At 42.3% G+C, this 12,206-nt stretch overlaps 1 protein-coding gene across 1 annotated transcript in view; it reads left to right on the top strand.

Annotated features, from left to right (window-relative positions):
• Positions 1-12,206, top strand: part of LOC110518582 (CUB and sushi domain-containing protein 2-like) — a 458,013-nt gene that overhangs the window by 351,981 nt on the left and 93,826 nt on the right. Inside the window, exons 47-49 of the mRNA XM_036953653.1 lie at positions 3,401-3,577; positions 8,574-8,753; positions 9,532-9,705. Of these exons, the coding sequence (XP_036809548.1) occupies positions 3,401-3,577; positions 8,574-8,753; positions 9,532-9,705 (531 nt within the window). The remainder of the gene's footprint in view (positions 1-3,400; positions 3,578-8,573; positions 8,754-9,531; positions 9,706-12,206) is intronic.

Here is a 12,206-nt window from a genome sequence, read left to right as displayed (position 1 = left end):
AAGTTTATTATTATTTTGCTGAAGGTATAGAAACACCACTTGTATCGCCTAAGAAAGTAAGAGAAATGTGCAAATTACTTTTGAATGAATGAATGAATGAATGAATAACTTAATGAATAAATGAATGAATGAATAAATTTATGAATAAATGAATGAATGAATAAATGAATGAATGAATGAATGAATGAATAAATGAATAAATGAATGAATAAATGCATGAATGAATAAATGAATGAATGAATAAATGAATAAATGAATGACTGAATGAATTAATGAATGAATGAATGAATGAATGAATGAATGCATTTTATTGAATGGAAGTAACAGATTTGTCTTGGCAACATAGTGATATATTCTCGTATAATGAGGAATTTAAACTACGCAATATTAATCTTCTCTCATCTTTAAACCCACAAGGTGTGTAAACAACACAAATAAATAAGAATAAAATAAGGTAATAGATACAAAACAAAAATGCGATGATCATTAATCAAACCACTCTAATAAGCACGTGTAGGACGTGTAGGACGTGTAGGACGTGTAGGACGTGTAGGACGTGTAGGACGTGTAGGACGTGTAGGACATCTGTGTGCATGGACGTTGCAGATGTATTTCTCACATGTACAGCACATAGTATTTATTTTACAGTCCTTCTTTGGGGGGCAGAATTGGCATCTCCTCCTCTTCCCTGCCCCAGCCGCAGCCTCAGGTGGATCAGGACAAGACTCAGCCCCCTGAACAGCTTTCACAAGCGCTGCAGAGGCTGCTGTGCAGGAGGGAGGTGCTCGCTTCTTTGAATGTGTGGGGTTACAAGTGCCTTTCCCAGCTGCCCCAGGAACACCCTCCTCTTGTTCCGCTTATCAGGCATCCAGATAGAGTTGATCATGTGCTGTATCACGAAGGCATTGTTTGAGGACACATCAATGATGTTATGGAAGATGACCAGGGGCCAGCGGGCAGTCGTCCTCCTGCAGCTGTAAGTTCCAATCACCTTGTCCAGGTTGTCCACGCCTCCTTTGTTGTGGTTGTAGTCCAGGATGATGGCTTGCTTCCTGTCCTCACCATCATTGGGCTCAGGAGGACCATATTCTTGTTCCTGTAGTTCTTGTTGGGAGGTAAGAAACTAGAGTGGTGGTTGGGGTGAAGGCAAACTTTGATGAGAGGTCCTCTCAGAGCTGTCTATATGAGAAGGCCTCTCTCTCCCCTTGTTGTGAGGAGTGCAGGGGGGAGCTCAGGCCTGTTCTTTCTAACTGTGCCAACTATGGTGATCTTTCTCTTCAGGAGCTGCTGGCTGAGTTCATAAGAGGTGAATAAATTATCACACTTAACATCGTGCCCCCTCAGTCCATCTGTCACACCAAGCACAACCCACATCCCCTGGTTCTTCTCCTCGCCTCCATTGGTCGGCTTCCCTGTATAGACTTGTATCTTCCAAGCATAGCTGGATTGTGCGTCACAGGCCACCCATTTCTTGATGCCATACTTTGCCGGCTTGCTGGACATATACTGCCGGAAAGGACAGCGACCTTTTGACAAAAGAGATTACTATTAGTAATTAGTATCAGTGTCACAGAAAACAATCACATGAATCAATGATATTACAGCAATACATAAAAAATTAACAGTGAAAATCACTTACATTACAGATATGAAAATAAAAATGTACCTCTGAATTGAACCATTTGCTCATCCACTGTCCCTTCAGGCCCAGGGTTGCAGACCCACTGCTCTCTCTGTCTCTCTCTCTCTGTCTATCTCTCGGTCTCTCTCTCTCTCTCTCTCTCTCTCTCTCTCTCTCTCTCTGTCTCTGTCTCTCTCTCTCTCTCTCTCTCTCTCTCTCTCTCTCTCTCTATGTCTCTCTCTCAGACCCACTGCTCTCTCTGTCTCTCTCTTTGTCTCTCTCTCTCTCTCTCTCTCTCTCTCTCTCTCTCTCTCTCTCCCTCCCTCCCTCCCTCCCTCCCTCCCTCCCTCACTCACTCACTCACTCACTCACTCCCTCCCTCCCTCCCTCCCTCCGTGTGGTCTATTTGCTGTCTGTCAGCTCAGGGGTGCCCACCTGTTTGTGGTTGGCAAAGACATCAAGGCCCAGTCACAGCTGGTCATTATAGTGGGGCTGTGGACACAGACACATGGAGCGCTGTGGTGGCCTAGGGCGGGAAGGAGACAGTAATGAACATACACATCACCATCCACTAGACACGGACGAAGGAATTAGACTGTGATTAATTAAGGAGGGAGAGAAAGGGGATGCAGAGGAATAAGTGATGGATAGAGTGGTAGAAGAGAGAGAAAGAAAGCAAGAGGGAAATGAAGAGACATCAGGGACTGAGGAGAGGAGAGGAGAGGAGAGGAGAGGAGAGGAGAGGAGAGGAGAGGAGAGGAGAGAGAGGAGAGGAGAGGAGAGGAGAGGAGAGGAGAGGAGAGGAGAGGAGAAGAGAGGAGAGGAGAGGAGAGGAGAGGAGAGGAGAGGAGAGGAGAGGAGAGGAGAGGAGAGGAGAGGAGAGGAGAGGAGAGGAGAGGAGAGGAGAGGAGAGGAGAGCAGAATACCTGACCACTGTGACTGACCCTAAACAGAGAGTACACAGTGGCAGAATACCTGACCACTGTGACTGACCCAAACTTAAGGAAAGCTTTGACTATGTACAGAATCAGTGAGCATAGCCTTGCTATTGAGAAAGGCCGCCGTAGGCAGACATGGCTCTCAAGAGAATACAGGCTATGTGCTCACTGCCCACAAAATGAGGTGGAAACTGAGCTGCACTTCCTAACCTCCTGCCCAATGTATGACCACATTAGAGAGACATATTTCCCTCAGATTACACAGATCCACAAAGAATTCGAAAACAAATCAAACATTGATAAACTCCCACATCTGATAGGTGGAATATCGCATGTGTGACATCACAGCAGGAAGATATGTGACCAATAATATAACATTTGAAACGTCTATATTAATTTAATCATTTTTGTGAGTGTAATGTTCACTACTGTTTCCCTCTGTTTACTTCTCATTTGTTTATTGTCCATTTGCTTTGGCAATGTAAACATATGTTTCCAATAGAGCCCTTTGAATTTAATTGACAAATGGAGACAGAGAGAGTTCGGCTGAGGAGAAGCCCTCATTTCTTATTATGATTTAGCAGATGCTTTTATCCAAAGCGACACAGTCATGAGTGCATACATATGAGTGGTCCCCGGAATCGACCCCACTACCGGTAAAGGCGTTGCAGATCTACCAAAAAGACCATTATGTTTTCTCACACACAGATTTCCTCAATGTTTTTGGAATTGACAATAACACTGCTCTCTCTCTCTCCCTCTCTCCCTCCCTCTCTCTCCCTCTCCCTCTCTCCCTCCCTCTCTCTCCCTCTCCCTCTCTCCCTCTGTCTCCCTCTCTCAGTGATCTCCTGTGGAAACCCAGGAACACCCCGTAACTCTCAGATCCTGTCTCATGATGGCCTGGTGTTTTCCCGCTCCATCACCTACACCTGTCGAGACGGTTACTACTCCAACGGACTGCTCACACGCCACTGCACGGTTAACGGGACCTGGACCGGGAGCATGCCTGAGTGCACGGGTACAGAGAGAAACTAAAAACACACACTTGCACGAGTAGGGTAAAGGGTAGTCCCCATTGGTCAGCTAAGAGCGGTCAAACTTAAACTGTGCAGGGAGTTGCCCGTTGCTCCTTGTTTTTTACATGGTTTCATTTATTTATTTATTTATTCTTTATCATTCCATCATATTTGTTTTGTTTTTAGTCATACACTTTCCCAGGTACACTCATCAAAAAATATAAACGCAACATGGAAAACATTTCTAAGATTTGACCGAGTTACAGTTCGTTTGAGGAAATCAGTCAATAGAAATACATTCATTTGGGCCTAATCTATGGATTTCACATGACTGGGAATACAGATATCCATCTGTACTCTTAAAAATATCTTCAGAAAAACAGTCCGTTTCAGGTTGTGTTGATCAGGCTGTTGATTGTGTGACCACCATTTGCCTCAGGCAGCGAGACACATCTCCTTCTCATAGAGTTGATCAGGCTGTTGATTGTGTGTCCACCATTTGCCTCAGGCAGCGAGACACATCTCCTTCTCATAGAGTTGATCAGGCTGTTGATTGTGGTCTGTGGAATGTTGTACCTCTCCTCTTCAAATGTCTGTGTGAAGTTGCTGTATATTGTCGGGTACTGGAACATGCTGTTGTACACGTAGATCCAGAGCATCCCAAACATGCTCAATGTGTGACATGTCTGGTGAGTATGGAAGAACTGGGACATTTTCAGCTCCCAGGAATTGCCATCGATAAAATGCAATCGTGTTTGTTGTCGGTAGCTTCTGCCTGCCCCCAACATAATCCCACCGCCACCATAGGGCACTCTGTTCACAACGTTGATATCAGCAAACCGCTCGCCCACACAACGCCGTACACGCTGTCTGCCATCTGGCCGGTGAAACCGTGATTCATCTGTAAATAAATAACTTCTCCAGCCAGCGGTCATCAAAGATGAGCAGTGAGGTCGTCTACGACGCCAAACGGTAGTTAGGTCAAGATCCTGTTGAGGATGACGAGCATGTAGATGAGCTTTGCGTAGTGAGGCCGATTGGACGTACTGGCAAATTCTCTAAAATGACGTTGGAAGCGGCTTATGATAGAGAAATGAACATTCAATTCTCTTCCAACAGCTCTGGTAGACATTCCGGCAGTCAACATGCCAATAGCACACTCCCTCAAAAGTTGAGACTTCAGTGGCATTGTGTTGTGTTACAAAACCACACATTTTAGAGTGGCCTTTTTATGTCCTCTGCACAAGGTGCACCTGTGTAATTATCATGCTGTTTAATCAGCTTCTTGATATGCCACACCTGTCAGGTGGATGGATTATCTTGACGAAAGAGAAATGCTCACTATCAGGGATGTAAAACAAACATTTTGGAGACATTTGCGTTTCTGTCCGTGTGGAACATTTCTGGGATCTTTTATTTCAACTCATGAAACATGGGACCAACTGTTTGTTGTGTCCATATTGTTGTTCAGTGTAGCTTCTCTATTGCAGACTGTCATGTATACATCGAAGAAAACATAGAGGTCAGAGAGTCCATGTTGTTTTAAACCTCTCCTCTGAGTACATGTTGTTTTAAACCTCTCCTCTGAGTACATGTTGTTTTAAACCTCTCCTCTGAGTACATGTTGTTTTAAACCTCTCCTCTGAGTCCATGTTGTTTTAAACCTCTCCTCTGAGTACATGTTGTTTTAAACCTCTCCTCTGAGTACATGTTGTTTTAAATCTCTCCTCTGAGTACATGTTGTTTTAAACCTCTCCTCTGAGTACATGTTGTTTTAAACCTCTCCTCTGAGTACATGTTGTTTTAAACCTCTCCTCTGAGATGTTGTTTTAAACCTCTCCTCTGAGATGTTGTTTTAAACCTCTCCTCTGAGTCCATGTTGTTTTAAATCTCTCAACTGAGTACATGTTGTTTTAAACCTCTCCTCTGAGTACATGTTGTTTTAAACCTCTCCTCTGAGTCCATGTTGTTTTAAACCTCTCCTCTGAGTCCATGTTGTTTTAAACCTCTCCTCTGAGTCCATGTTGTTTTAAACCTCTCCTCTGAGTACATGTTGTTTTAAACCTCTCCTCTGAGATGTTGGTTTAAACCTCTCCTCTGAGTCCATGTTGTTTTAAACCTCTCCTCTGAGTCCATGTTGTTTTAAACCTCTCCTCTGAGTCCATGTTGTTTTAAACCTCTCCTCTGAGTACATGTTGTTTTAAACCTCTCCTCTGAGTACATGTTGTTTTAAATCTCTCCTCTGAGTACATGTTGTTTTAAACCTCTCCTCTGAGTACATGTTGTTTTAAACCTCTCCTCTGAGTACATGTTGTTTTAAACCTCTCCTCTGAGATGTTGTTTTAAACCTCTCCTCTGAGATGTTGTTTTAAACCTCTCCTCTGAGTCCATGTTGTTTTAAATCTCTCAACTGAGTACATGTTGTTTTAAACCTCTCCTCTGAGTACATGTTGTTTTAAACCTCTCCTCTGAGTCCATGTTGTTTTAAACCTCTCCTCTGAGTCCATGTTGTTTTAAACCTCTCCTCTGAGTCCATGTTGTTTTAAACCTCTCCTCTGAGTACATGTTGTTTTAAACCTCTCCTCTGAGATGTTGGTTTAAACCTCTCCTCTGAGTCCATGTTGTTTTAAACCTCTCCTCTGAGTCCATGTTGTTTTAAACCTCTCCTCTGAGTACATGTTGTTTTAAACCTCTCCTCTGAGATGTTGGTTAAAACCTCTCCTCTGAGTCCATGTTGTTTTAAACCTCTCCTCTGAGTCCATGTTGTTTTAAACCTCTCCTCTGAGTACATGTTGTTTTAAACCTCTCCTCTGAGTCCATGTTGTTTTAAACCTCTCCTCTGAGTCCATGTTGTTTTAAACCTCTCCTCTGAGTCCATGTTGTTTTAAACCTCTCCTCTGAGTCCATGTTGTTTTAAACCTCTCCTCTGAGTACATGTTGTTTTAAACCTCTCCTCTGAGTACATGTTGTTTTAAACCTCTCCTCTGAGTACATGTTGTTTTAAACCTCTCCTCTGAGTCCATGTTGTTTTAAACCTCTCCTCTGAGTCCATGTTGTTTTAAACCTCTCCTCTGAGTACATGTTGTTTTAAACCTCTCCTCTGAGTACATGTTGTTTTAAACCTCTCCTCTGAGTACATGTTGTTTTAAACCTCTCCTCTGAGTCCATGTTGTTTTAAACCTCTCCTCTGAGTCCATGTTGTTTTAAACCTCTCCTCTGAGTACATGTTGTTTTAAACCTCTCCTCTGAGTACATGTTGTTTTAAACCTCTCCTCTGAGTCCATGTTGTTTTAAACCTCTCCTCTGAGTACATGTTGTTTTAAACCTCTCCTCTGAGTACATGTTGTTTTAAACCTCTCCTCTGAGTACATGTTGTTTTAAACCTCTCCTCTGAGTCCATGTTGTTTTAAACCTCTCCTCTGAGTACATGTTGTTTTAAACCTCTCCTCTGAGTCCATGTTGTTTTAAACCTCTCCTCTGAGTCCATGTTGTTTTAAACCTCCCCTCTGAGTCCATGTTGTTTTAAACCTCTCCTCTGAGTCCATGTTGTTTTAAACCTCTCCTCTGAGTCCATGTTGTTTTAAACCTCTCCTCTGAGTACATGTTGTTTTAAACCTCTCCTCTGAGTCCATAAAGCATAAAGTCCAACAATACACCTGGTATCAACAACAAGCTGAATACTGACAACAATACACCTGGTATCAACAACAAGCTGAATACTGACAACAATACACCTGGTATCAACAACAATCTGATTACTGACAACAATACACCTGGTAGCAACAACAAGCTGATTACTGACTTCTGACAACAATACACCTGGTGTCAACAACAAGCTGAATACTGACTTCTAACAACAATACACCTGGTACCAACAACAAGCTGAATACTGACAACAATACACCTGGTATCAACAACAAGCTGAATACTGACAACAATACACCTGGTATCAACAACAAGCTAAATACTGACAACAATACACCTGGTACCAACAACAAGCTGATTACTGACTTCTGACAACAATACACCTGGTGTCAACAACACTCTGAATACTGACTTCTGACAACAATACACCTGGTACCAACAGCAAGCTGAATACTGACAACAATACACCTGGTACCAACAACAAGCTGACTTCTTTGGGGAGTAGTACAGAAGTTACAGCGTGTGAGTCTTTGTAAGCCATTTTAACACTTGTTGTGTAAAATAGGGCTTCTGGAGCAACAGTTTCCTCAGGCTGTGGCTGTTAGAAGCGTAGGCTCAGGGAACTGGGTAGACATACAGCCTCTTCTGTCTCCATCAGGGAGGGATACTGAGTAGTTTCGCAATCAATCAGACAGTGAGATTACGGCTCTAGATTGCCTGATGTAGGGAGTCTGGGTAAGGATGACACACACACAAAAAAATGGTGAGCGGGGAGTTAGAATCTTCTAGATGTTTTGGCTATTGTGTCTCCATTGGGAGGGAAGTGTCTCAGTAATTTGTACCTCAGTTCAACTACAATACAATTGAAAGTTATTTTCTCCGAGTTTGTTTCCTATAAGACTGCTTGAAGCCATAGGCTATAATAAGTACTGTCTAGGAAGGGATATTTTATACTTCAGCAGCTTATTGGTTGTGAAGCCATGGGAGACATGTTGCCTGTCTAGGTTGGTAAGTTTGTTTGATATATTAGTTGCTCTGGGGACGCTACAGTTAGTGTGTATAACAGTTCATTAACTTCCATAGTAACTCTTACAGGCCTCATGCCATTTAAACGGTGTGTTTACGGTCTGTTATCGTGTCTGGAGTGTTTTAATTTAGTGATTATTAAGTATAGATTGATGCTATATAGACTTTCTCTAACCAAATAACATAAAAAAAGCTATTAAATTATAGAGGATTTGGATTTGGGATGTTTAATTGACTATCTCTCTCTCCTCTCTCTCTCTCTCCTCTCTCTCTCTCTCTCTCTCTCTCTCTCTCTCTCTCTCTCTCTCTCTCTTTCTTCCCCCCCAGTGATATTGTGTGGAGACCCAGGTGTGCCAGCTAATGGTTTGAGGCTGGGCAGTGACTTCACCTATAACAGCACTGTGAGTTTCCAGTGTGCCCCGGGATTCACTATGGACGCTGATCGCGCTTCAACCCTGGTCTGCACTAAAGACCGCACATGGAACGGGACCAGGCCACAATGCAAAGGTACTGACACACACCAACACGTAAACAGACAAACATATATATATATATATACACACACACACACACACACACACACACAAGCTATCGATGACTAAGGACTGGTACTCCCTGTATATAGCCAAGCTATCGATGACTAGGACCGGTACTCCCTGTATATAGCCAAGCTATCATTGACTAAGGACTGGCACTTCCTGTATAAAGCTAAGCTATCATTGACTAAGGACTGGTATTTCCTGTATATAGCCAAGCTATCGATGACTAGGGACTGGTACTCCCTGTATACAGCCAAGCTATCGATGACTAGGACCGGTACTCCCTGTATATAGCCAAGCTATCATTGACTAAGGACTGGTACTTCCTGTATATAGCTAAGCTATCATTGACTAAGGACTGGCACTTCCTGTATATAGCTAAGCTATCATTGACTAAGGACTGGTACTTCCTGTATATAGCTAAGCTATCATTGACTAAGGACTGGTACTTCCTGTATATAGCTAAGCTATCATTGACTAAGGACTGGTACTTCCTGTATAAAGCTAAGCTATCATTGACTAAGGACTGGTACTTCCTGTATATAGCTAAGCTATCATTGACTAAGGACTGGTACTTCCTATATGTAGCTAAGCTATCATTGACTAAGGACTGCTACGTTGTTCATTGTGTATTTATTCCTCGTGTTACTAATTTTTCATTGTATTCTGCGTTCATTGTATTCTGCGTTGTTTGGGAAGTAAGCATTTGATTTGATTCGATATCTAGCCTGTGTCTCTCTCTCCAGCTATAGTGTGTACGGCCCCTCCTCCCATCCCTAACGGCCAGGTGGTTGGAACAGACTTCACCTGGGGCAACAGCGTTAGTTACGCTTGTAACCAGGGTTACCAGCTCTCCCTGCCCACCGTGCTCATCTGCCAGGGAAAAGGCATCTGGAACGGAGATAAACCACAGTGCTTCCGTAAGTAACCCGCTGGAATAGAATGGAATCTGAGCTATGACTAGGAATAAGGACATAACATGTGCAGGTAGCACATTCTACAGACACATTCTACAGACACATTCTACAGAGACATTCTACAGACACATTCTACATACACATTCTACAGACACATTCTACAGACACATTCTACAGACACATTCCACATACACATTCTACAGAGACATTCTACAGACACATTCTACAGACACATTCCACAAACACATTCTACAGAGACATTCTACAGACACATTCTACAGACACATTCCACATACACATTCTACAGAGACATTCTACAGACACATTCTACAGACACATTCCACATACACATTCCACATACACATTCTACAGAGACATTCTACAGACACATTCTACAGACACATTCTACAGACACATTCCACATACACATTCTACAGAGACATTCTACAGACACATTCTACAGACACATTCCACAGAGACATTCCACAGAGACATTCCACATACACATTCCACATACACATTCTACAGAGACATTCTACAGACACATTCTACAGACACATTCCACATTCACATTCTACAGAGACATTCCACATACACATTCTACAGACACATTCTACAGAGACATTCTACAGACACATTCTACAGACACATTCCACATACACATTCCACATACACATTCTACAGAGACATTCTACAGACACATTCTACAGACACATTCCACATACACATTCTACAGAGACATTCTACAGACACATTCTACAGACACATTCCACATACACATTCTACAGACACATTCTACAGACACATTCCACATACACATTCCACATACACATTCTACAGAGACATTCTACAGACACATTCCACATACACATTCTACAGACACATTCCACAGACACATTCTACAGACACATTCCACATACACATTCCACATACACATTCTACAGACACATTCTACAGACACATTCCACATACACATTCCACATACACATTCCACATACACATTCTACAGACACATTCTACAGACACATTCTACAGACACATTCCACATACACATTCCACATACACATTCCACAGACACATTCTACAGACACATTCCACATACACATTCCACATACACATTCCACAGACACATTCTACAGACACATTCCACATACACATTCCACATACACATTCTACAGACACATTCTACAGACACATTCCACATACACATTCCACATACACATTCCACATACACATTCTACAGACACATTCTACAGACACATTCCACATACACATTCCACAGACACATTCTACAGACACATTCCACATACACATTCCACATACACATTCTACAGAGACATTCCACAGAGACATTCCACAGACACATTCTACAGACACATTCCACATACACATTCCACATACACATTCTACAGAGACATTCTACAGACACATTCTACAGACACATTCCACATACACATTCTACAGAGACATTCTACAGAGACATTCTACAGACACATTCTACAGACACATTCCACATACACATTCCACATACACATTCCACATACACATTCTACAGACACATTCCACAGACACATTCTACAGACACATTCTACAGACACATTCTACAGACACATTCCACAGACACATTCTACAGACACATTCTACAGACACATTCTACAGACACATTCTACAGACACATTCCACATACACATTCTACAGACACATTCCACAGAAACATTCTACAGACACATTCCACAGAGACATTCTACAGACACATTCTACAGACACATTCTACAGACACATTCTACAGACACATTCCACAGAGACATTCCACAGACACATTCTACATACACATTCCACATACACATTCCACAGACAGATTCTACAGACACATTCCACATACACATTCCACAGACACATTCTACAGACACATTTTACAGACACATTCCACATACACATTCTACAGACACATTCCACAGAGACATTCTACAGACACATTCTACAGACACATTCTACAGACACATTCTACAGACACATTCTACAGACACATTCTACATACACATTCTACAGACACATTCCACAGAGACATTCCACAGACACATTCTACAGACACATTCTACAGACACATTCCACAGAGACATTCCACAGACACATTCTACAGACACATTCTACAGACACATTCTACAGACACATTCTACAGACACATTCCACATACACATTCTACAGACACATTCCACAGAGACATTCCACAGACACATTCTACAGACACATTCCACAGAGACATTCCACAGACACATTCTACAGACACATTCTACAGACACATTCTACAGACACATTCTACAGACACATTCCACATACACATTCTACAGACACATTCCACAGAGACATTCCACAGACACATTCTACAGACACATTCTACAGACACATTCTACAGACACATTCTACAGAGACATTCCACAGAGACATTCTACAGACACATTCTACAGACACATTCTACAGACACATTCCACAGACACATTCTACAG

This window comes from Oncorhynchus mykiss, chromosome 18 (assembly GCF_013265735.2).
Source record: "Oncorhynchus mykiss isolate Arlee chromosome 18, USDA_OmykA_1.1, whole genome shotgun sequence".
NCBI lineage: Eukaryota > Metazoa > Chordata > Actinopteri > Salmoniformes > Salmonidae > Oncorhynchus > Oncorhynchus mykiss.
This window is presented reverse-complemented; position numbering and strand designations above follow the sequence as displayed.